The following is a 27,475-nucleotide window of genomic DNA, read 5'->3' as shown; positions in this document are numbered from 1 at the left end:
AAAATTGAGACGGCTCTGTTCCGTGCAATTGAAAAATTGGAAATCAATCAATTCAGATTAAGATCAAACAACTCATAATGTATGCGTAGCTTGTTCATATTAATTACTCCTATATGGTCTAGAATGATCAGCCAAATGAACCATCGATCAATCTAGAAAAAAAACCACACATATATGATCACAAGACACTGAACATAAGCTGTACTTATCCATTGCTGCCAACACCACTATCCTAAATTTAAACATCAAATCTTCCTAACTCCCACATTCAGTGGTTCCTGTTTCCTTTCACACATGTAACACAAATCTTCAATCATTAACACTTTGAAGTTTGAACTTCAGCTAGCCATTTGCTCTTCTGTTGATCATTCACTTTACTCAAAAAGCATAGAAAAGGAAACCCCAATGCGGTGTTTTATTCTCACAATTTTGCTTTAGTTATCAACAAGATACATATCAAAGGAGGAGCAAGAGGAATTGATTCCTAAATAATATATACAATAATACAATAATATAATATAATTTACAGATAAAGTGACCCTTTTCAAGTGGAAAACAAACTATCAACTATTTACTACAATCAAATTTTCACAAAGTATAATTACTTTAACTTTTCTTAACAATCTTTTTAGTCCAAAGAATCACTTAATGTTACCGACGATTAATCTCATAATCTAGAACCAGACCAATCACATGTTACATGAATTATGCAAACAGAATCTCTGAATTCAAATGTCCCAAATTTGTTCTTTTATATGCTTAATGAGATGTTACAAAACTAGAATATGGCCCATATTTGGACCATATTTCTTACAAGATTCGTCTATACCATTCAATTGTGCCAAACTAGACCAAACCATAGTTCTCCAGTACATAACTGACACAACAGCTTTCATAGTAAAATTCAACCACAGAATAACTTTGAACAATTTCAACTTGATCAACTTGATATAATTCAGTTTATAAATAAATACTTCATTTGATGAGTACTTAATATATGTTCTATAACAAAAAACAAATTAACTCATTTTTTAGTATATTTTGTTTTCAGTTGTGGAATAAAAGTATTAATACTTTTAACCTTTTTCTTTTCTTTTTTTTCACATTTCAATCACTTTCATCTTTATGATCTTATTTCTTTTATTCCTAGACTGTATAAGCTTCACTTTTTCAAAACAAAATCCACTATAAATACCTTCAATTCTCTTCATAAATGATATGTACCAATAACAACATCTCTTAGCTTACTCGGTGTTAAAACTATCTTTTCATCAAAAATGCCTGGAAACACAACAAAAACTAGCCTTAGCCACCCTCAATCTTTCGACATCGAACGTTCTATAGATGATGTAGTTTCTCAACCAGATATTGCCTCTAAATGCTACGATGATGATGGTCGTCTCAAACGAACTGGTATTAGATTCATTCGAGCTAGTTTCACTTTTACATAATCAGTGTATTTGTTTATATGTGACATGATGAGTTGAAATGATGTATATGCAGGAAGTGTTTGGACTGCAAGTTCACATATAATAACAGCTGTGATAGGTTCCGGAGTGTTGTCTTTAGCTTGGGCTGTAGCTCAGCTAGGTTGGATTGCTGGTCCTGCTGTTATGATACTATTCGCTTTGGTTACTGTCTATACTTCTTCGTTTCTCGCTGATTGTTATCGCGCTGGCGACCTCAACTCCGGCAAGAGAAACTATACTTACATGGATGCGGTTCGGTCCATTCTTGGTGGAGTAAATGTTACGTTTTGTGGGATATTTCAGTACCTGAATCTATTTGGAATTGTAATAGGATACACCATTGCTGCTTCTATTAGCATGACGTGAGTTCAAATTTTTAGATCTTCATGATTTTTATATTTTTTTTCTTTTCTGGTGTGAACTATAATTTTGAGCATCAACTTTTAACAGCGCAATCAAAAGGTCGAACTGTTTCCATCAATCCGATGATAAAAACCCATGTCACATGTCAAGCAACAAGTTCATGATAATTTTCGGCGTAATGGAAATTTTCCTATCTCAGATTCCAGATTTTGATCAAATATGGTGGCTCTCATCAGTTGCTGCAGTCATGTCTTTTACATATTCCATAATTGGTCTTGCTCTTGGAATTGTCAAAGTTGCTGGTAATATATGAGATGAGATCCTTTGTTTCATAGTATATGATTTTTCTTCTTGTTATATAGATTGATAACAGTATTTGTTGATTCATGAACAGAAAATGGTACTATCATGGGTAGCCTCACAGGAATCAGCATTGGAGTTGTTTCAGAAACTGAAAAGATATGGAAGACTTCTCAAGCTCTTGGTGACATAGCTTTTGCATATTCATATGCTGTGGTTCTCATCGAAATTCAGGTACAATTTAAGAAATAAATTAGAACAAGAAAGTTCAACCTGTTAAACCTTGAATTGGCCTTTATGGTGGTTCGGTTGTTCGGTTATTTTGACAGTTCTATTGCGGTTTAAGAAGATTTAACCATGACTTATATCAATCTAATATTCTTAATGCAGGACACATTGAAATCTCCACCATCCGAGGCAAAATCAATGAAGAAAGCAACAAAGATAAGTATTGCAGTGACCACAACATTTTACATGCTTTGTGGCTGCATGGGATATGCTGCGTTTGGAGATGCATCACCGGGGAATCTTCTAACTGGTTTTGGTTTCTACAATCCCTTTTGGCTAGTAGACATAGCAAATGCAGCTATAGTAGTTCATCTAGTTGGAGCATACCAAGTTTTTTCCCAACCAATCTTTGCTTTTGTGGAGAAATCCGCAACACAAAGATGGTCCAACATTAACAAAGAAATCAGAATTGCAATTCCTGGTCTTCCACCTTACAACTTGAACTTATTTAGATTGGTTTGGAGGACTATGTTTGTTGTCTTAACTACGGTTATATCAATGTTGCTTCCATTTTTCAATGACATGGTTGGAGTTATAGGTGCATTGGGATTTTGGCCTCTAACTGTTTATTTTCCTGTGGAGATGTATATCTCACAGAAGAAAATACCAAAATGGAGTAACAGATGGATTTGCTTACAAATTTTTAGTGTGGCTTGCCTAGTAATATCAATTGTTGCTGCTGTTGGATCAATCGCTGGTGTCTTGAATGATCTAAAAAAGTACAAACCATTTCAATCGAACTATTAAGCTTTAATTTCGTGAGGTGTATGTAAGAAACTACTGCATTGGCAGTGATGTATTGAATATGATGCCTATGGTTTTGGTTTGTGTATGATGCCTATCTTTTGACTCAATTGAATTGTTATGATCCATTATCTTGTTCATTCATTTATTTGAACGAATGGAGTACCAATTTACTATACATGCAGTCCTAGTTCGTTATGTAGAGAATAACTTCGGTCAGAGTTACACGAACTAGCCTCCCTAATGTTGTTACTTTTACTATCTCCCTAGTGTTCTTAAATACTGGATAATACATTTTTTTTATTAAACAAAATAAATAAATACTCCATTTCAGTTCCAACTCAATTATGTAAACAAGTCAAATAAAAAAAGATTCCATAAAATTGACAAATTGATTTTAATCCTTTACAAAGAGGAAGACATTCTTTTATGTAACTTTGTAAATACATTTTTTTGAAGACTAAACTTTAATAATTAAAAGTATATTTAATCCAAAAGGGTCTGAAGATAACATGTTAAAACTTAAAATAAAGTTTAACACTAAATTTGTCTTACTTTTTTATTGACCTCTGATTATAATAGATTTTAACAACAGATTTGACCATCCTCTGACTTATACTAGATTTTGTAACAATTACAATTTCCATTAGTGGCGGCAAGACAGAAAAATAGTTCATTGTTCAAATATCTATATTATATGAACTAATTTAAATTTCAATATTTGATGTATATTAGAAATTTGAAAAAAAATATTCTTATGTTGGGAGGGAAAATAATATAGAAAGAAATTACAATCAAAGTTAAAGATTACTTTTGAAATTCTTTTGTATTATGATAGTGATATATGTATATTATCATGTGTTAAATATCCCAAAATAACGCACCACTCAATGACAAACAATTTTTGTACATGCACCATACCAAAATAGTGGAACAAACTCGTGAAAATACCACTGAATATTTTAGCAGTATTGTCAATCACGGATCTAGGAAAAGGAAGTTAGCTAAAACTCAAAAATGCTATTTGACAACAATTTGTAGTATATCAATAACAGTTTGTTCAAATCCCTCTATTTGACAGCACTAACTTTAATAATTAAAATACAGAAACTTGAGAACAAATATTCATGTATAATTCTCAGTTTTTGATGTAAATCCACAAGATGGTATATATTCAAGACATCGTGCTATATATCACGAGTACAAAAGATGGGCATCCCAGTACCACATCATGGCGGGGCCCTCTCTTGAACCAAAATTAAGAGAATAAAAAGAAAAGGGATCGCTTGTCGGCTTGTGAGCCCTCTCACTAGACAAGGATAATGAATAATAAAATTGATAGCACAAAAAGATATTTTACATCAACAAATCATGCTACATTCATAAAACATGTATAGAAACACAACAGCCCCCGGGAAGAACATCAATGACAACCAAGAAAACCAGGCAGAGAAGCAATATGCTACCAACAACGCATCATAACTTCAATCAAAACAATTATGCAATTTTGGGAGGCAGCAGAAATAGGGTTGTGGTCTCCTCTGAACAGAACTTCCAACGAATTAATTACCTTGAAGTATATAAATTCATCGACAATTAGAAGAGCTCCTCAGAATTGAATTTGTTCCACGCTTCCTGTTATGAATTATCAAGCTTTCAGAAAATAATGAAAGGAGAGTATCCGCAATATATTATATTATACTAGAGTCTCAACAAAAATTCACCCGGGAAATTACCATTAAATATTTTAGCTGGTTGGTTTAGTCCTTTAGTGCACAAACTGATTTGTGTGATTAACAAGAACTACAATCTTATTTTTCAACCAGCATTACTCAATTAAACCATGTCACATGAAAATTAAATCCAGATACTCCATCTTAGAATATGTTTGGTTTTGATTTAATTTTCTTGACCACAATTTCTCTTTTCATGTATTCAAAGTTAAAGTATAAAAACAGTGAAAACAAATTTTCATTGTTTCCTAAGCAAAGCTTTGAGAAAAAGGAATTAAAGCACCAAACAAGGCTGCATTATTGTAATTTTTATAATTAAAAATGAAAAGAGAAAATGTTTTCTAAAACCAAACAAGTGGGAAGATTCTAAGCTGTAAGAAAAAGATGGATGAAGATAAAGAAACATGTGAACCCTAACAAATAGAATGTAAACGCCCCTAATTTTAAGAATCAGAGTGAAACCAAGCAACAAATAAACTGATAATCTGCAAAGGCAGCAGCACATCATAGTAAACCCCACCCAACCCAACTACTAATTTGGGATAAAACTGTACAGTAAACAAAATAGTTTATGAAAACCCTGCCTTGACAAGTAGAGAATTTGGCCATGAAATACTATGTAGAAAGAAACAACATAGAATAATAATGGTAGCATAATCTAGATTCAGAAACCCATTGATTCCCACTACCATAAGAAAATTATAAATTTCTTAATTAAGCAGATAAGATGGACAGAAATACCTTGAGTAGGTCAAACACCTTCTCCGCAATATATTTCTGCTGAAGAGTGGCACCTTTCTGCTGCACTTTATCAGGATGAATGCACAAAGTAGCTTTCCTATAAGCTTTTTTAACAGCAGCGGCTGTAATCAAATCAGTTAAACCAACCGGCTGCCAACCACATTCAGGCCACAGCACCTGATCATCATTCATGAAGGAAACAAATTAATATAATTGACATATTCTCCAGTCAAAAAAATAGTTCACACAAATTCTGTAACAATAACAGTAACACCTATATTACACAAAACTAAGGAACTGATGTGGCTCAATCAAACACCAATGCATGAACCTTTCAGAGTGCATAAAGACGACTATCTGCATGGTCCATGAAGATTACTGTCCACCAGTGTTATCAAATTGCGGCGCCATGGCAGCTATGGCGGATTTTTCCGCTATAACTATGCCGCAAAGCGGTCGGTATCGCGGGATTTTGGCTCTCCGCCATCGACAACACCACTGTCCACCACTGGACCACTTGTAATATGTTTCGGATATATTTCTATTTTATCCAAAGGTTAAGACCTGTCTGGTAGCATGGATGTTGAGAATTTATGTTAATTGTGCCTTTGGTCCTTTTGTTTCCCCTAAAACCTTCATCCTAAGGATTGAAACCCTGAACAGAGTGTCAAAAGGTCGCCAGTGGTGGAGCATGAGGAACCAATTGAAGCATGCAAAAAGGGAACATTGACTGGGGGCAGCTAGATCTTCCTCAGGCAACATGAAGGTCCCGACATTGGTTCCAGGTACAACAGAGATTCTGACACCTCCAAAACCAACGTGGGTGTGAGCACACCAGCTAGGGCCCACCAAAAGAATCCCCTCAATACTACTGTCTTCAATTCCCATTCAACAATGAAAAGTGAAAACTCTCCGGATGAAAATTCTCAATTCGGCAATCCAAACAAAAAATGGAAATCTTTCTAGCAATTACTAATTATTCTTTTACTTTTTTCTTTTCCGGCTGGCAAATGACAAAAAACTCCAGGATGATGGGACTTCCATTATCGCTTTTCTACCTCTCACAGGTTGGCATGATGAGGGAAAAGGAGATATGATAGATTCACCCTTCACACACCAATTCAATTTAGGGAGTGCACCTCGTTGTCTACTTGCAGTATTTAACTCTTAAATATCCTACCAAGCAAATGGAAGTATATTATATAAGGACCGAACAGAATTTCCTATATTGAGAAACCTATTCAAGGCATTAAACTAGGTTGTCCATCAGTGGACCATATGTTTTGTGGCCCACAATAGAATCCACGGTATTAAAATTGGGGAAACAAGTTGCTTTGGCTCTCGCCTTCCCCTGAAGTGACTGTGACTGAATTATATCATAAGGATGTGGTCTTCTGCTAACTAACATCTGATCAGAAATTGCAGCAATGGATGATATCCTTAGAGTAGAATATAGAAATATTAGTTGCACCTTTACTGAACAGAGCGACTCAAAGTTCCAAATCTATACCAGTAGAGCAGTTTTAAAGTGAGCACAGCCACTCATTTCTAGCCCTAGAAGGTGAATTATTGATGGCCAGACAAGACACGTGAAAAAATATGCCCAATAATTCAAGAACACCAAGGCATAAATTACATTTTTGACCCAAGAATCGTAAATGGAAACGAAAAAAAGAGATGATTCATGCCTACATACTGCCATGCATGCACTATACAGATCTGGAATAGAAAACATTAAGATATTATTCGGTTCTCTTACTAAATACATACATATTGTAAGGTGGAGAGCAAAGCTCGTAAGTTCCCATCTTTTCCTGCAGACCACCGCTTAATTTCAAAATCCAGGGTTTCACCAATCCTCTGAAATCAATGCATAGATAAAATTAGATAAAAAGAACAAAACCATATTACAATAAAAACTGAATTTTTATTGGAAGCTTCCCCAAAACAGTTTTTGGCTAGATCAAGGATGAATGAAGGGATAGGTACTGTAAATTTAGTTATTGCAGGTATACAAACAGAAACCCCTCACCCATAAATATAAAAGAAAAACAACACTACTTACACTTCTCTCAGCTTGCTCTCTTTGACTTTGCAAGTCCCGCTGATTCTTCTCAGCCAATGCTTTTGCCTGGTACAAAATATCATGGTCATAACATAAAAAGTTGGTTCAAAAAATTGTATTTTTCACCTGTTCTTTATATCAACGATCAAGAAACATACCACACGCTCCTGAGACCTCTGGTGGCGTTCCAACCTAGCTCTTCGTCTTTCTTCAGTTTCCCCTTCAACTTCTTGAAACTCTCCAGATGACGGAGCAGCTTAAACCATAAAAGAGAAGGAAAAACGAGCCACAGGTTAGTGATTGGAATTGAATTGAACTTAGGAAACTGTAGTACAATATAGTATTCCACTCCTACGCTCAGTTTTTCCTCCCAAGAATTGCTAACCTTCTCATGCCCTCCACAGTTACCTATTTCCCAAATATACTATCCATTTAAATATTTCTCCCCTCCACCTTAATAATGGGGGCCTATTATTAAGAGTAGGCCTAACAGTAAGCAACAATAAAAACATAGATGTTAGAAATGTATATATTTGTTGTGTGTTTATTTTCCTTTACTCTTTCAGTAATACTAACATTCAGCTCTCCGCTCTTTAGATTTTTATTCTCCTTCTCTAATTTAGCATTGAGAGTCTTAATAAAACCAAACCATTATTGCATCAATAAGTAACACATTGAAAATGCAAACCTACCTCCAAAAATTGATGTTAGATCATCAACAATATTAGTCGACGATGATGCTTTCTTCATATTTGAAGATACACTTGTAGATTTCCTTGTTGCATCGGACTGAAATTGGGTTTCAAATACCGACTCCTGAAAACACACAGCTTCAGAAACTTAACAACCAAGTTTTGAACAGAATCATAAGAGCAAATGTGGTTGTCAACCTTCCTTTGATTTTAGTTTAATTTAAATAAAATAAATATTTTTAAATTTTTAAATAACGACATAATACTTGGTTGCCATTTTATCAAAATAAGTTTTGCTTTATTTTGAGTAGAAAAGGTACCTATAACCACCCTCTAACTATAATTTCTAGCTTTTCAAGATTATTGTTCAAATGGGAAGACACCAAATGCCAAAGCCAAGTTTGGCCATTATATTTGAATATAGAACTACACATTTAAAGAAGAAAAAGAAAAGGAAAGAAGAGATCCTCACTGTAGAATTAGTCCTAGGAGGCCTTGGAGCACTGTTGGGTCTTGCACCCATACCAAAGAAGGATTCAAGATCATTTTCATTCTTCTGTTGGTTCATCCTTGCAGAAGCTGCAGCCCTCTCTCTGGCCTCGGCAGCAGCCCTTTCTGCAGCACGTTCAGCTTTAACTCGTGCTTCAGCTTCAGCCCTTGCAGCTGTAGCTCTTTCCCGTGCTTCTCTCTCCTTTGCCTCTGCAGCAGCCTTTTCAGCTCTTAACTTGGCTTCTGCAGCAGCCCTTTCACGGGCTTCAGCATGTGCCCTTTGCACAGCAGCTCTTTCAGCACGCTCTCGAGCTTCAGCATTAGCTTTCCCAACAGCAGCCCTCTCAGCTCTCTGGCGTGCTTCAGTGGCCGCTCTTTCACGAGCTTCTCTTGTAGCTCTTTCTACGGCCTGTCTAGCCTTATCTCTCTCCTCCCTTTCCTTCATTAATCTTCTTTGCTCCTTTTCCTCTCTCTCCTTTTGCTGCCGCTCACGTTCTAACCTTTCTTGTTTTTCTCTCTCCTCTAGTACAGCTCTGTCATCTTTTTCCGATTGCACAGTTTCTTTGCTTTTAGCAGCCTTTGTATACTCTCTCTCCCTAACTTCCTTCGCGTGCCTAAATTTAGCCTCAGCCTTATCCATTGCTTCCTTCATGGCTGCAGCAGCCGTGTTCCTCTCCCACTCATCGTCAGGAAGACCATTTCCACTCTCAACATCATTACTATGACTACTGCCCATGGCAAAATCATCAAGTTCATCAAACTGAGATGTTGGTGATACTGCTGCAGCAGCTGGAGCAGACTTAGGACCATGGGAGGATCGGGTGGAACCCGGGAAAGAAGAAAATTCATCAGCCTTCTTTCTAGTATTAGTAGAAGCCGGGGACCCTGTTCCTGACTTGCGAATATGCACTGGTCGTGGAGGAGGAGGTCTTGAAGGTGGCGGAGCCGCCGTTGGTTGCGTAAAAAGAGGAATCTCTGACACTGTTAGCCACACATCCTCATAAGATTCCAAGTTTTCTTCATACTTTGGAGACATGTTATTTGGAGGGGAAGTAGACCTTTGGCCAGCTGGTTTATTAGAATCAGATGAAAATGTAGGCATGTAAAATGGGGGCTGCAGAAAATCCGGATCACTTTCAACGGGAGTGTCTTTTGGTGAGTGCCTATCCGGACTCGTCTCAGACAACTTATCAGTAGGCTCTTTATCTCTAGTCCAACTTGTGTTTGTGTTCAACCCTTGAGAACTGTTAGTCTTACTGCTATTTTTCTCAGATGAGAATGCTGGAACAGATCTTCCGAGCCCATCAAAAGGGTCAATATCTTCATATACTCTTCCATTTGAAGTTGATGAACTACTATTTTTTGTGCTTCTAGAACTACTAAATTTACCAATTTCTTCCAAAGGGTCGGTATAGTTGCCAGTGGATGAATGCATTGGAGGTGAAGTTGATTCAAATACTTTGAAAGGGTCTTCTGTTGCAGTGGATGTCGTTTTAGATACGCTTGCAGTTGGTTCCGATGACAAACCAATATCAGGTGCATGCCTGTTATTAACAACATGTAAAAATGATTATGACACATCAAACAATGACGAAATTAACAATACTTGTGAATCGCTCATCAAACATAACACGGAAAGTATCAAGATATTTATTTGATTCATCTACGGGTGAGTGAGTGTGTACTATAGCGGGAAAATAGTGTTGTTGTTTAATCATGTGGGGTTGGGCTTGGATTCCTCCTCTCTGTATTCATATTCTCCTGTTTCCTGACTACCCAAATGAAATAATGAGGCATCCCCAAACGTAAGAGTTTAAATCTCTAGCTCTTAATGGATGAAGCATCCATAACCACAAGACAAAAAATATATTTATTTCTTCACGGTAACCCTTATATACATCAGGAACCAAACCAAATGAAGATTCATCATAGAAAGGGAAACACACAAGAAATGAAAGATAGACAAATGATAGTAGATGACAGAATAAATAGGAAGCAATAAAACATGGCAGGACTCAGGAGGGGGCCCTTTCTGAAAGCATTTGGTTAGGGGGAAAGTCCAAGTCCCAATACCTGAATTGCCATACAGGTTTTCATTCAATAAACATTATTTGTCTTTATATTCATAGTAACTAGAACCTACTCCTTGAACTTTGTTCAATTGTCAACACTACAGAAAAATATAACCAAAGTTACTAAACCTTATCGTTCAACTCTGCTATGGCCACTTAAAAATCTAACGTTAGATTATCTCAGGCTGATATCCCACAAACAATAACTTATAACTTATGATTGTAATTACAAAACACAAGAATATGCAAATGTGTTTCAAGGACTCAATCAATGCAAGATTTATACATATTCCAAACCAACAAAACACCACCACCTCCAAGTCAGTCCTATAGACATATTCCATAATAGCTCCATTAATATCCAAAAAAAGTAAGATCAATTTTAGACAAGCAAAATTGACAATGGTATATTGGGGGAAAATGCATACTATACTAGAAAGATGCTGCGACTACCGAGTAATGGCATTATATCAAAAGAATTTCAGTTACCAAAACAACACAAGAGAGTGTTAAAAGATACTATATATACCTGTCACTAGACGGTGGTCTACTTCTTCCAAATCCAGGTAGTAAATCATCAAAATCAGAACCACCTTTATCATCTTTCTCTGAACCCTTCCTACCGGAACCCTTCGATTCCTTACCAAATCCACCGAGAAGGTCATCAAATGCACCATCACTTTCCGATTTCGGTGACGCAAAAACATTATCAAAAGTAACCTTCCCCGTGCTCTTCAACCCAGGCACACCGTCAAAAACATCATCATCGTACACCGGCTTATCATAAACCGGCGGCGGAGAAGAATTCCCCGACTTAGATGCGAAATCACCGCCGGATCCCGTAAACATGGAGTCCAAATCGAACGGTGCATCGGCTCCGCGAGGCTTGGATCCGGTAGAGGAGAACAGATCGTCGAAACTGCCGGCGTCGCGCGTGTGACGGGCGGTTGAGGATCCGAATCTGGAATCGGATGCACGAGCGGATCGCGATCCGAAATCGAAGTTGAGAGAAGTTGAATTGGGATTGTTGGAAGATCCTTTAGATGAAGGAGCCATTGGAGCGGATTTACCTTGCGGTTTGAGACCGAAATCGGGAGCCAAAAGGCCATCGAAATCGTTCATGGTAAGGGATTTTGCGATGAAATCGGAGAATTGAAATGAAAAATTGAAACGAAATGAAGAAGGTGGAGGAGGAGGAATCAGGTGTGTGTGAGTAGAGAGAGCATTCGGTGAGGGTGAGGTGATGATAGAAGGAAATGGAATCTGTTCAGGTTAGGCCTTCGATTCCTCTCCTTCCTTTCTTTTTGTCTTCTTGGAGAATTTGCTAAATCAAACTTGTTCAAATTCTTTCTCTTTTTATTTTTTATTTTTAATTAAAACACTTGTTCAAATTCTTCTATTTGGCAATATTCAATCATATGAAGATATTCATTGCAACATCATTATTAGATGTTTGATAAGCCAACTTGCAAGGGCAAAATTTTACCCTTTCTTTCCTTTGGCTTTTTCCTTCCCCTTTCCCTTTTGCTTTTTCTTCTAGTAGTAGATTCATTTCTAGTTTTTTTTACTAGAGATTTATTTTTTTGTTAATTATATTCTCTAGTTTTTTAACTTGTTAATAATAGAATATAATTACTATTTTTTATTAAAAAAATAGGAGATTTAAAATTTTACTTTAATCATACTTATTAAATTTTTGTAAATTTTTATAAATTTAACTTTTACAATAAACACATTTAAAATATTATTTATGAAAAATTATGATGCATCACAAATAGGGGTGGGAAAAGACTGGGCCAATCTAGGTTTTGCTAAGCCTGAGTCTGGCCTGTTAAAATACTTTAAGCCTAAGTCTGATCTGTAGCCTATCATAGGCTTACCTTTAGATCCAAGCCTAGTCTTTTTGAAGGTCTGATTGGCCTGAAAACCTACTTAAAAGCCTATTTCATTTAAACATTTGTAAATAAGTAATTTAATTAGTTTTTAAATAGACTAACAAATTAAAATATCAATGAGACTAAATATTTATTTGCATTGACTTATTCGAGTATACCTAGTAGCATACGTTTTGTGATACTATTTGTTTGAGAGAACTTATGAAAACAAGATATCACATTGTTCATAAGATTTTTTTAGCTTATTCCCATAATTGCTTGAAGATAACTAAGCTTTATTTTTATTTTTATGTTTTAATTAAAAGTACACAATATAATATAATTTTTTTTATATTTATTTAAATAGGCCGGCCTGATATGTTTAAAAAGTTTTTTATATGGTTTGTGGCTTAGTTTTTTTAACTAAATAGACTTATAAAAAAGCCTAGGCTTTTTTTAGTTAAAAAAAAAAATTGGCTTGTCCTTAACCTGTGTAAGTTAGGCCGTAGGCTCCTGTTAGTCGGCCTGACCTATTCCCACTCCTAATAACAACTAATCTCTTAACGTTATTATCATTTTTAGGTTTTTTTAAGATTAATTTTGGATCAAAACTTATGTAATTATTATTCACTTTGCTAATATAATATTATAGATAAAATATTTTCACAATATTTATATATGAAGTATCGGTTTATGGGTGGCAATTGAGGCAATTATATTGAATTACATTTTTTTAAAACAAAAATTTAAATATTTAATGTAATTAATATTATTAATTTTATTAATATTTATTATTTTATATCAGTTTTATGAAGTTTACTCATTAATTAATTTATTAGTTTACTACAAATTTGTCAATTTTATGAATGTATTTTAGATTTATTTGTGTATTATTAAATGTTATAAAAGAATAATTAGATTTAAAAACATTTTATTTTGTTATTGTTACTTTTAAAGGTCTCATTGTTACAATATTCTTACTTTTTGTGAGAATTTTTTTCCTTAAATTTAGTTTTGTTTATCTTTCTACTTCTTAAGTTTCCTCTTCTTCATCAGTGCACCTTCCATTTTCTTCATTACTAAAGTTAATAGATTAATAAAAGATTCAAATGCAAGTCATCACAAGTACTTTACCATTTCTTTAATGGTCTCTTGTCTAGGAATTATAGTTTTTTTCCAAAGTTCGGATCCAAATAGTATAAAATCTGGTCTTTGACAAAGACAACCATCAGAAACCAATTACCAACACAATCTTCAATAAGTAGATAAATCTAACAAAATTAAAGTATGTTAGGGTAAAAAAGTCAAATGTTTTCACAATATAATTAAGATAAATTCAATACATTATGATACCAAACTCATATATGTTTTAGATTCACAAAATGGGACATCCAGTTATTTGCATACTCACTAATTAGGTCTTCAATTGTTGTACCATAATTTATGTATCTCTGTCAAACATATAAAAATAATTATTTAGAAAAAACTAGTTTTCACACCACAAATAAACATATAAATGTTAAATTACAGTAAGTAACAAATACTTACCACAAACGATGGAGGAAGTAACTATATAGATGGTAATGCAACTTTCCTCTAATAAAAATTGTTTTAAGAGACATCATGTGAAAACATAATGTGTTCCAATAGAATCGGTGAAAACATAAAGGGCGCAAAAATCCTGAAACAAATCATCAAGCTTTTCCCAAAGAGTAACACCAAGTGGTCTGCTTAAAATCGCCAAACCAAATACAAAAGCTCCGAAAACATAATGTGTTCCAATAGAATCGGTGATGAAACTAAAATCATGACACCAGCTAAAATAAGATATATGCAGAGTTCAATGATTTAGGTTTCAGTTACAATAATTCAATTGAAACAAAGATAAACTATAACAATCCAATTTATCTCTACTTTATTCTTGATTGATCTTGTCTGCAAAAAGCTCCTAAGTCACACTACTATAAAATATATCTTTGGTAACATCATATTACTACGACCATTTTACCAACCGTAGTAATATCTCATTTCTACGCGCTTGATTTTTTTTAAATTTAATTATAAGACTTTTCATCACAGTTTATAATAACAACCGAGGTGATAGATTAAGGATTACAAACTTTGAATCCCAACATCAACGTTTTTCCATTTTTTTTCTATAAAAAAGTGTGTCCCTTAACTTATATTCGCATCTAAAAAGTGAAAAACAATTAATTACAGTTGTTTTTATCAACCGTTATTATATGTGTCATATTTCATTACGGTTGGTATTTGCAACTATGGTGAAATTCGTTCTTGCAAAATTAAAATATAACATGTTTTCTTTATTTCCTTCATAACACATGCCCTAGTGAACCAAACGACAGCGATAGCGGAATCTTCATCTTCGCCATCTAAGATGGTCCATCTTCATTCATTTGGAGCGTCCAATCTTCATCCTCTTCATTCATTTATTGGGACGAAAATTATTTCTTAGTCTATTCCTCCTTTTTGAAGTACGATATATTACTCCCTTAAAGATTCTGAATGGCCCTATCGAATATTGAACATGCTGGTGGTTGACATCCTCATATGTCTACTCGCCGAGATCGGTGGACCAACTTCTTTACAAAGTCTTGGTATCTAGTAACTGAGAGTCGTGGCAGACTCATATACCAGTATACCACCTTAATGTAGCGTCCCTGAAGGTGCTGGAGAGGAGCTTGTATTTTTGGGAATAGAAGGTTTCAATGATCGCTATTTGCGTGTTAATGGAGACAACTTGCTCATGGTGATCACTTTTTCCATTGAAATTTGCTAGTGAAGGTGGCTTGAAACTCTCAGGTATTGGGCTCCCCCAAATCTCGTCAGAGAGAGGTTGGAGGTCAAAAACTTTTATCTCCATAATGGGATCAGCCTCTTGTTGGCGCCTCTGGAGGTTAAGGACGTTGTCTTCTAGAGTCTGATTATGGCAACGCAGATCCTCCATAGCAGCGCGCATCTCTGTTATGGACTCATGGATGCCACCGGAGCTGCTTCCGATTGAAGTCGTTGTTATATGTTACCATATTGGAAGGGGGTTGAAGAGGTGAGCAGTAAGTTGATTGTTGGATAAGAAGGTGGCGCATGTTAATTTTATCGGGCCCACGGTGGGTGCCGACTATACTTGATATAATAGTACAATAAGGTTAGCCCTATATTCATATAGAGCTATGTGGTGTTTTAAAGGATATCTTACTATTTTTAGGGCTATCTTATGTGAGATGATAAGCTCTATGTATGGCACGAACACGATACGAGTATCGGATACGATACGTAGATACGTTACTAATCAATTAATACTAGATACGATACGAGTATCGGATACGATACGTAGATACGTTACTAATCAATTAATACTAGATACGATACGTTTAAGATACGTATATAATAATTAAAATAAAATACTTAATTAAATCAAAGTCTTCATACCAGAGTTTTAATACATTACGATATTACTGAAAAATATTAAATTTAAGAAAATAAAACTCATAATTAAATACGAGTAAATTTTTAATAATGAGAATGAAAAGAAAATAATTTTACTATCGGAATTGAAATGAAATATTAAAAATTAAAAAGTCATCATTATAGTAAGAATAAATATAAATATTATACAGTGAAAATATATATAATATGTAATGAATTGAAAATAAAAGATATAATGATGATTCAAAAACTTTATGATGAGTATAATAAATTGGATATATTGAGAATTGAAAAAAAATTACGGGGATATGAAACAGTTTTTGGAAATTAGGAATTGGTGAGAAAGAATTTTAACACCTGCTGTAATGAGAGTTAAAAAGCATTAATAAGAGTGATTAAAAAATTATGCAAAAAAAATTGAAAAGTCACGTATCAGAGAGTATCGAAAGCGTATCGCCGCCGTATCGAAAATTTTTAATTTATTTTTCTAAATAAATAATTTCGGATACTCCTCCGATACGTATCGGTGCCTTATCGGCGTATCGGAGCGTATCAGATACGATTCAGCAGCATTTTTGAAGTATCCGTGCTTCCCAGGCGTCCAGGGAGTTTGGGCTTTTAGAACCATGGAGGGATTTGCCCTAACTCCCCGACTAGAAAACATGGCCTATAGGAGATTCAGGTGTTTTAGAATCCATGGAAGGCAGTTATCCTTCTTACATTGAGCTTTAAGGCTATGTTTGGATAGTTTAAAACTAACGGAACGGGACGGAGCGGAACAGAATATAATGGAGCGGAATGGAACGGAACATAAGTTTCATTCTATTGTTTGGATATTTTACGATGGAGCGGAACTATTATCTCATTCCACTGTTTGGATATTGAACGGAGCGGAATGTATTATAACTTTTATTCCACTTTTACCCTTTATTTTAAAAATATTATTAATTATATATTTAATTTCTATACAAATAACTATCAAATTTTAACTATCAAATATGAATTATTAGAAAACTACATGATTATTATAACATGAAAATATATAATTATTGGACTACTGTTATCTAGATCAAAATATAAGGTGTAGAAATTGAAAAGTTTGATACGGCTATCAGTATTTACTTCAGTTCAACAAAATCATATTTAATAGAATAAACAATATTACTACATAAACATATTTTTGTAAAGGTAACAAAATATTTGGAAACGAGATACAAAATAATAGAAGACTCTTGTCACACTACGCTGCATTGCTTCATTTCAGTATACGAAAATTTTCAAATACATATCGTACAACAAAAAATCTTAAAATATATAATTCATCTTGTAACATAAAATAATGAAAAAACTATCTAGTAGCACACAATCAAGAAAATATATAAATAAAGATAAAACAAAAGTATACCTAATTTCTGAAAATTAAAAAAATAAAGTGTGATATGAACATGAAAATAAATCAAGATTTTTGATTTAATAGAACACAAATATAAATATATGTAACAAAATATAAGAAAAATGGCATACCTTGTTAGGATATAAAAAAAATAGACACTTTGCAAGAAGACAGCTTGTGAGAGAGAAGAGCTATCGTAGAAGAAAAGAAGAATATCACGTTAATTAAAATAAGGAATAGAAAGTGTTAAAATGAAATTTTGGAGGATAAAATTGTAATTGTATTTGGAATTGATTCCATTCCATTGGATACACCCCAATTTGGGGGAATGAAAATTGGACTAAAATAGTGGTATTGGATGGAATGGGTTCCATTACACTGCATTCCATTCCATTCATTTTTTTTGTAAATCCAAACAATGGAACACGATTTCATTCCATGTTTACTGAGTAAATGGCTCATGCGGCCCAAGCCAAAATGGATGATCTTTCATCTAAACTCGAGCAGCCTCGTTCCCATATCTCCCTCCCTGTCCAAAGTTGAGGCAATAGGCTTGCATCTCACATTCCTCGACCGTCATTCTTAGTATCCAGTGAAATTATCCCAGTATAAATTATATTATAAACATGTGAAATTGCCAATAAGGCCTTATATTCAATAATGAAGAGAGTATAATAAAGCTAATAAGCATGCGTTATTATCTAACATGGATGCATTGCTTTTTATTTCTGAGAGGGTTCTTTGGGTCATGAAATATTTGGGGTAAATTTGTGTTCAACCAGTACATAGAAAAATGAAAGGTGTTGATAGTTGATAATGTAATCGAGGACTAATGAATAAGTGTTGTAAAGAATTGATGAAGAAAGTTTGTTGATACGATGTCATTAAGTGTGTCAGATGAATGGTTTTGTTAAAGTAAAAGATGGAGCAAAATGGAGTTCCATTGAAGATATGACATAGTGACCATCTATGTACAATAACTACTAGTAATATATTTGCATGCCCAAAATATTACAAGTCATAGATCAAATAAGAAACAATCATAAAAAAGAATACATGCACTGTTATTATGCACATAATCTTCCTTGTTTCTGTTGGTCTCCTACATCATTGTTGGGCTACCATCAAATGAGACATCATTTTCAGGGACACTGGCATCAAACTTTTCTCCCTTATCAGAAATAGTGCCTTGTGATCCTAAGGCCTGCCAAATCATTCCAAGTTGTGTCACTACATCAACTTATTGATGTTAACAAGAGTTTATACCCAAAATACTGTTGAAAAGCTGTTTTAGTGTAAAAATTAATTAATCAAAGATCAAATATCTGCCAAGCCACCAACCATATGCTAACAGATAATGTCAGATGACCTTCCCAACTTAACACACATTATCACAACCTTTCATAAGTTACATATAATCTAAAAATATTCTTTATTTTTAAATGAAGTATGTTTAGTACAACATTATGAACACAAGAAACTTACCCTTTCATTTGGAACAACTGCATATCTCTCTGATAAAGTGGCAAATGCTTTCCCTGTTCAAGGAAAAACGAAACATCCCGATTCATGGAAAACTTGATTCTAGATTAAACTGTCATATAGTATAAATCGGCACTGGCTACAGAAAAGGAAAAAAAATCACAAATGAGCTTGATCTGAGCACCTGATGATGGATACTTTGACGATTCTATGTGCTTTCCGCTACATCCATCAGTGCTGAAGGCATCAATAATAATTGGAACATTCCTGTAAATCCAAAAGAGATAACATTCATATTCAAGCCTTGTAATGAATTGTAACAATTATGGTTTCTTGCACATGAAGTTACCGGTCTATGGTGTCACCGTGCCCAAGTTGTCCATTTGTACCTCTTCCCCAAGAATATACATTTGCGAGATTAGTGACAGCAACGGTGTGTCTCCATCCACATGAGATCTGAACTACTTTCTACCAAGCCAAACAAAATTTTGCAGAGATAAAAAATAGTGGACATGATAAAAGGGTAGAAGGTTCTAGAAGTTTAAAGTACCTGAGCACGAGGAAAGTTCACTAGCATGGGAGAGCAGCAATCAAAATTGTTACCGATTCCAATCTGTCCAAACTAAAATTGAAAAGAGAAACAAGTTTCAAATTTACCAAATAAATTGCTAAAATTGTTTCAAGTACATTATTCTAACACATGCAGAAAAATATCATGGAAATAGGAGAAACTATTAACCTTATTCCAACCCCAGCCAAAAAGTTGTCCGCTAGATGTGAGTGCCATACTATGCCTCCATCCACCTGATACCTGAAAAAAATGCACATAAAATTTGGTTTCCTATGTTTTCACGGTACTGATTCACATTGAATTTGAAGCTCAGACTATAAAGTATAAATAGTTAGAAAGACAAGATATCTAAATGAGACTAATTGTTTCCAACTCAGCGTAAATTTGAAGGACCACCTGAGAAATGAACTTATCACTCAATGCTTGAACCTTACGAGGCACAAGATGGTCTTCGAAATCTCCATGTCCAAGCTGACCGTATTTACTCCATCCATGCGAGTATAATTCACCGGAAGATGACACTGATATTGTATGCCTCCAGCCACAAGAAACCATGCCTATCTTGACACCCTGCAAAATTGACATTTATGATAACAAAAGTCCACTATTCTGCCACGCCATCCTACTCCGTCGGGACTACACTAACAGTCCATGTCCCTTTAACTCTTCTAAATTATAATAGATAGGATAAGTTTGAGGACATACATCAATGTTGACTTTCTCAGGGATCAAGCGATTGTTTGTGTCTCCTAGTCCTAAGTTTCCATATCGACCCCAGCCCCATCCATACAAATCTCCGTCTTCAGTAATTGCCACACTATGTTCAGCACCAGCAGCAACCATTTTGATACGTATTCCCTATAACAGACGGAAAAATTCATGTGTCCTAGTTAGAATTCACAGAGTAATGATCATAATAGATAACCAAGATTCAGCTCTGAAAAATGCACCTCAAATGCTAGAATTGTTTGTGGCACAAGAGAGTCCTCTGTAGTACCAAGTCCAAGTTCACCGTTTTGGTTACGCCCCCAACTTTAACCATCACAGAAGAAAAATACAATGAATGACTAAAGCGAGACAATGGCAGACAAGCAAATAAAAGACAGTCCCCACACATAAAACACAAAATATGTGCAACAACGAACTACAAACCTCAACACCTTGCTTTCCATAGTAACTGCCAAACAATGACAGTCCCCACATGCAATTTGCTTTATCTTTAGACCCTGTAAAGCTCTAATGGGATGAGGAATGAACAAGTCACTATGATCACCATGACCTAATCTTCCAAAATCACCCCTGCAAAAGCATCATACATAAACTAAGATATCACTGATAAATGCATAGTAGAGCTAGCTATTATTTACTTGTAAGCTGTTGTCAAGTTCTTAGGAGGGCCTGTGTAGGTTAGCCGCAGTTTAACTGTGACAAAACAAACAGAGACCCTAACCTGCCTTGCATGCTTTCAAAAACGGCTCGCCTAATACCATTTTAAAAACAACTTCCAAATGATATTCTAGCTATGAAAAAAAAATACAGTAGCCAAATATAGTTAAGGTGAAGGCCATACCATCCCCAACTATATACATTCTTGCCAGAATCGGAACGCGCTACTGTATAATCAGCTCCACAAGTAACAGATACAATGTCTTGACCATCGAACGCACTCAGTTTTGTGGGTAAGAGCCGGTCATCCGTATCACCGTGGCCTAACTGTCCGTCCTCCCCTCGCCCCCAAGAGCAAACAACATTTCCAGCTATTAAAGAAATCAAAATTCACACAAACATAAAAACCACAACATTAAAGACATTAAAGAGATTAAAGGATCAATGTTTCCACTACCAACTTTTCATTTGACTAAAAAAATGAACTGAAAAATCAGTGCTTACAGAGAAGCGCCACAGTGTGACTGGCACCAGCAGAAATGAGAAGAACATGAGAAGGTGAATTGTTGACTTCACTGATCATCATCACTTCATCCTCCATGATCACCAAATTTTCTGTGTGGGAGAAGTTGACAGATAAACGTGTTTCTTATATTATAGAATAGGAAAGTGGAACAACAATAATGATACAAACAGACAAACTTTATTTGTTTTAGTTCACAAAAGTCTAAAATGACATACGAGTAGGTGAAATTCAATTACATCATTCAAGAAAACGTTACTAAAAAAACAAAAGCCTGCTTTTTGTACCATACTATCATAAATGTGTGACATTTATATCAAGATTATATTTGTACAAAATGCAACATAATACTTAACTTAATTTAAAGAATTAGTAGATGAAATGTTAAATGTGTAAGGTTATAAATGAAGTGATTATTGAGTAGGTGTGAAGTTGGTCAGAGAGTAATGAAGGGTTCTTGTAAAACATAGTACATGTATACTAAAATGAAATGAATGCTATGAGGACAAAAAAAGTGGTGTATATTTGAGAATGAAAGAGAATGACAAAGATTTATTAGAGATTGTTGCGGGTGGATCTACGGTAGCCGGTAGGTGATGTACACTTATTTCATTATTCTGGACAAGGACTATCAAACTAGGCAGGTTGATAAATGGACACACATTTTGGCACAGTAATTATTAATAGGATTAGGAAACTGATGAGTCTTCTCTGTAGGGATAATTTGAAAAGAAAGAGAGATTGAGGAGCAATATAGAGATATCAAAATAAGGCTTATACTTACTGAATTGAGTTGGGAAAAATTGATGGGGATTTCTTATCCCATCTTTAGGGTTCTTAGGTACTATGTGCGCTTTCAAAAATATTTCTCTGTTTTCAGAGATGTATCTCCGGACGGACGCACATTTACGGAATAAAACCATAAACAAAATACCAAAAAATCAACATTGCAACGATAAAATCTACATTTATAAAATAAATTCGGTATTACATTGATGATTTCAACATAAAATTAAATATTACATTTCAATAACCCGGTGGACGCTTGCACATCTCTAGGATTTGCTCGACCATTCTTCGTACTGTCACTACCAACTCGAGCGGGATTTTCTCTTCGAAACGGAAATACGTTGGTCACATCGCCAAAACATCATCTTGGTTCTTGAGCTCAAAGTTGCTGTAAATTATGTTCCTTTTGTTGTCAACTGAAGGTGAACAATACTCGAGCTTCACTACCTTTCGTCTGTCTCCGTAAGGTAGGCGATAGTGGATTTCGTCAATGATATCGTCGAGCGAGGTGTACTCGGTGAGTTTGAACGTCTGCCCTAGTGTTTTGCCGTCGGAGTAGGAGACACTTGCGACATACAAACGGATGTTGATATCATACAATTGAGACATTTTTGTGTTTATGTGAAAGACAACATAAGAACCCCAAATTTTGGTAATGATGAGTGCCATCCCCATCCGAAAAGTTGTCCGCTAGATGTGAGTGCCATACTATGCAACGTTCATTTTTTCATAGAAAAGACAGTATTCTAGGAAGTAATGATGAAGGAAATTCGTGTACATTACCTTAAATTACAGTTTCTTTTGCTCCTTTTTATATTAAAAAACAAGGAAATATTTTTTTGAAGTAGAATACTTGGTTGAGTGCGGAAGGAGGTTTTGGTAGGGTTTAAAGAAGAAATGGCGGTATGATCATGAGTGAAGCATACAAGAAAGGTGGTGTTTTATTAAACTTCTGACTTGAAAAATCTAGAAATATACTTCGAAATAGTCACTGAGTTGACAAATAAACAAAATCATTGTAGGGGTGAGTCTGGAGATACACTTTCAGACTAGTTTTTGGGAAAATGGGTGTGTGTCTCATTTATAAAGTGTTTTGGTGTCTTATTGAATTGTGAAATAGACAAAATCATTGTAGGGGTGAGTCCGTAAATACATTTATGGACTAAATTTTGGGAAAATGGGGGTGTGTTCCACTTAGAACGTATTCTGGTGTGGAATGAGTGCATCTGAAGATGTATTTCCAAAATTAATGAAGGATATTTTTGAGTTTCATTATGGTGGTTCTTCACCACTAAGGGTGGAAGAGGAACCCCAAAGGTTTGAGGAAGTCAAAGTTTTTTTCGGTTTTATGGAGGGAATTAGGCCGCCCACAAAATGGCCCAGTATGTTACTATTAAGCCTAATTAAATCATGGGAATTTTACTCTATATCTCAACAATTATTTCTCCACCCCTACAATTTCTATGTTTTGACCAAAATATCCTTGTATAAATAATTTATATTTCAAACATAAATTTTTTTCCTCATTCCAATTTGAAGTTATTGCATGCTTGAATCTTACTCTGAAGTTCTTCGATCCACAAAACAGAATCGGAAGTCTTATTTCCAAGTTCTCTAAATCAAAAAACTAAATGAAAAGTCTTACTTTGAAGTTCTCTGAACCACAAAAGATATCCGAAAGTCTTACTTTCATGTTCTCCGAACCACAAAACACATATGAAAGTCTTACTTCCAAGTTTTTCGGTGCCCAAATTATCTCTCATAAGTCTTTTGATTTTGAGTAAGTTATATGGTCTTGATTTTATAGTCATCAAATGTCTTGGGTGATAGTCCTCTCGACTTGTTTGTTTTGCAAAAATAATATACCTACATATATATGATATTATTTGAGTTTCCTTTATTCATTTATTATTGATAGAATTAAAAATATTTCAATTAAAAATAATGTATTTAATTCTTTATCAATAACATAATTTTAATATGTGTTTAACCCTTTTAGATGTGTGTGATATTTGTCCAAAAAATTATAAAGGTGTTTTGAAGGCAAAGAAAAAAACAAATTTTGTTTAAAGCATTTATCTGAATTGTCAGACACATGTAGGATAAATGCCATGCGAATGTTGAACATGTATTTAAAGATGGTTGAAACAAAGAAAAAAACAATTTTTTTAAAACACTTATTTGAGTTTTCTGAAATTTACTTTATTTTTTGCCATACATTATACGAATGTGATTCAAATGTATGACAAAATGCTGGAGACAGCTACACGCTAAAAATAATTAGAGAGTTGTTATTTTGACATTAAAAAAGCAAACATCGTATGTTACACTATTTAAACTACAACATTATTATGTATTTGCTTTCATTCTTGAATATCAAAATCTCCCATGGCATACCAATTTCACTCCACCATAGATCACTCCTACCACACCTTCATTCTCATCTTTTCCATGGGAGATTTGTACACCTTATTATTCCAACACTCATGTTGCATCATCATCACCAAATTTGTATTTAAATAATGGGTACTCGCCACCTACACCTTCTAACTCATATCTATCTCATTCTCATGTTTACTCAAACTACTGCAATAATTATTACAAACAAGTACTCATTTCCACAACAGCACCATCACACACACACCCTAACTCCACCAACATTAACACCCATACCTTTCAATAACAAGTATATGACCATCACACATCTTTCTACCACAAAAAAATATTCACTCCTGTCAATGATTCTTACCCGACTTCTTCTCCGATGACATTCCTGATGTCAACAACACCTTCGACAGAATCTTCGACAACACTTCAGGTAACATCTTCGACAAAAACATCACCGCCTGTAAAAACTCCTATATCTCAACGTCTTTGCTCCACCTTTGATCTACTTGGATTTTTCACTGTCATCTTTGATCCCGGTGGAGACTTGCTCCGATCACTCACTCCATCGTGCACCACCTCCTCCAATCCACCTTACACCAGTTCTTCAAAATCGGAAGTTACAAATCTGTTATTAAATGTTGCGGTTTGTGCGGTTTCAAGTTTATGACTTAGTGGCATATTGAATAAAGAAGATAGTAATAGTGAGAAATTCAGACCATGAGCCATTTCTTTAAGAAAAGGACAAAATTTCTATTCAACCAATATTGTCTCTCTCCTATGTGTTGTTTCTCTTTCTCATAACGTGTGTGGTTGGTTTCCCATGATTTGTGGGGTTCATAGTTAGTATATATTGGTGACAATTGCCTTCCAGTTCAAAAATAAAAAGTTTGCTAGGGAAAAAAGTTCAAGTTTACTATGTAAAAGTGTGGGCTTAGGCTGAAGATTCAAATTGGACTTTAAACAAATGTTCACTTAACAATTTTTTTCATGAGATACATGGGCCACTACACACCCGCCAAATCCACAGACCTCCGTACTTACATTTGAACCTTGAGTACAAGGTTCAAGCGAATCCGGCGGCAAAGATAGAGAGTAAAATTATGGTTAAACAAATAAGTTAGAGATTAAATTAAGTTAGAATATTAATTTAATAAGTCTTTTAATTTAAGTGTTATTGGTCTCCTTTTGTATTTGGACTTTTAGTTTTATTATCCACTATGACTATTATATATGTAGTCTCTATGAGACATTGAAGAATATCAAAGAAGTTAATAAAGTTTATTTTTATTAGTTTAGTTTATCTTTTCTCTAGGATAGAATTTTAAAACTTTCTATGAGCATTTTCAATAGTGCTACCAACTTTCGGGTTCCTTGTTGGACCTATTAAAACACATCATCTTAAAATAATGTAAGAAAATTGGTATGATAATCCTGGATATCTTCAAGAATCGTGTTCGTTCACTTTCCGAACAAAGTATTTCGACCCTATTCTGGTCTGGGTTCACAAAATCTTTGCGGGGATAATTCTCGAAGAACAATCTGTTTCTGACAATAGAGAACAGATCAGAATGTAGAGAGGAAGTATAATTTCGTGTACCAAAATCGAGGCCAAAAGACTCCTTATATAGGAGACCCATAACAAAAAACGAACAGACACACCTTTTCGAAAAAAAACAATTATGTCGGTTGGGAAAGGGTGCAACTATTCAAACGAATTTTTCGAACGGGGTGCTGCCCCGCACCCCGCCCGCTGACTTGGCAGCGGGACCCCAGCAGGACGCTGCCCCGCACCCCGCCAGGGGCTCTGCCCCTTGGACCCCGACGGAGCGCTGCTCCGCACCCCGCCAGGGGCTACGCCCCTTGGAACCCCGTTTCTATTATTCGTATTCAATTACACGTTTGGCTCGACGAGCGTACACTCCGCACTATCCTAACTCGTTTCAAACTTAACGCATAATTGCATTGGCCCATAGTAAATCACATTACTACCAAAATACATTGATGATACTAAAATTACCAACAAATAACTCATTCCATTTTCACTTCAATATAACTTTAAAGAACTCATCTTAAGTTCTACATTTTAAGCTCTTATATTAATATTTTATTCTTATTGATATTATAATTTAAGTATCATTGGTTAAAAAAACAAATAAATATATTATATTTCTATTGCTTCCATACGTTGCTTCAACTGGGTCAAAGTTGCATCACAATGCAACGACATCGCCATGTTGGCAAACTCCAATGAAAAAAATCTCACTTTTTAATTTTCCAATAGGCGAACCATATAAAAGACCAACCACTGAAGTTATTCTTAAGATTTTGATAGTGTACTCTTTTAAAATCTATCATCTTGTGTCAGAAAAAAGTAAAATATAATTATTAAATATGCTAAAAGAACAAAACCATATAAAATTACGGTGTAGTGTTAACATTTAGACATTTGATGTATCAGTAGCATTTCTCATATAATTATAATGGTCATATGAAATATGAAAAGCTTTACTCCACTGGTCTTCCATAACCTCTATCAATTTTTATTTCAGTCTGGAATAATTTGGTTGCATTACAAATATTTCTGTGAATTGAGATTTTTGTTTGAAAGAAACAAAAGACTCAACTTTTGTGCATCATATGATCACGTTCTCCAAATGAAACGCAAA

At 34.8% G+C, this 27,475-nt stretch overlaps 3 protein-coding genes across 3 annotated transcripts; 1 reads left to right on the top strand and 2 right to left on the bottom strand.

The window, feature by feature from the left end:
• The first annotated feature begins 1,166 nt into the window (after positions 1-1,166).
• Positions 1,167-3,246, top strand: LOC131607625 (amino acid permease 4-like). The gene is made up of 5 exons (XM_058879602.1): positions 1,167-1,413; positions 1,504-1,831; positions 1,920-2,134; positions 2,227-2,366; positions 2,523-3,246. Exons 1-5 carry the CDS (start codon positions 1,278-1,280, stop codon positions 3,165-3,167), a joined length of 1,464 nt encoding a protein of 487 aa, XP_058735585.1. The 5' UTR covers positions 1,167-1,277; the 3' UTR covers positions 3,168-3,246.
• Positions 3,247-4,219: 973 nt separating this feature from the next.
• Positions 4,220-12,365, bottom strand: LOC131602882 (auxilin-related protein 2-like). Its single transcript, XM_058875100.1, has 8 exons — positions 11,486-12,365; positions 8,868-10,428; positions 8,396-8,519; positions 7,862-7,959; positions 7,704-7,769; positions 7,409-7,498; positions 5,639-5,815; positions 4,220-4,799 (listed from the first exon to the last, which is right to left on the bottom strand). Exons 1-8 carry the CDS (start codon positions 12,076-12,078, stop codon positions 4,761-4,763), a joined length of 2,748 nt encoding a protein of 915 aa, XP_058731083.1. The 5' UTR covers positions 12,079-12,365; the 3' UTR covers positions 4,220-4,760.
• A 6,230-nt stretch (positions 12,366-18,595) lies between these two features.
• LOC131607624 (ultraviolet-B receptor UVR8-like) lies at positions 18,596-21,802 on the bottom strand. Its single transcript, XM_058879601.1, has 12 exons — positions 21,614-21,802; positions 21,294-21,480; positions 20,876-21,022; positions 20,674-20,755; positions 20,429-20,581; positions 20,120-20,293; positions 19,892-19,963; positions 19,703-19,774; positions 19,502-19,620; positions 19,337-19,419; positions 19,156-19,208; positions 18,596-18,874 (listed from the first exon to the last, which is right to left on the bottom strand). Exons 1-12 carry the CDS (start codon positions 21,708-21,710, stop codon positions 18,773-18,775), a joined length of 1,341 nt encoding a protein of 446 aa, XP_058735584.1. The 5' UTR covers positions 21,711-21,802; the 3' UTR covers positions 18,596-18,772.
• Between the last annotated feature and the right edge of the window lie 5,673 nt (positions 21,803-27,475).

The sequence above is a fragment of the Vicia villosa genome, linkage group LG5 (assembly GCF_029867415.1).
Source record: "Vicia villosa cultivar HV-30 ecotype Madison, WI linkage group LG5, Vvil1.0, whole genome shotgun sequence".
Lineage (NCBI taxonomy): Eukaryota > Viridiplantae > Streptophyta > Magnoliopsida > Fabales > Fabaceae > Vicia > Vicia villosa.
The sequence above is the reverse complement of the archived record's forward strand: the minus strand, read 5'-3'. Positions and strand labels throughout refer to the sequence as shown.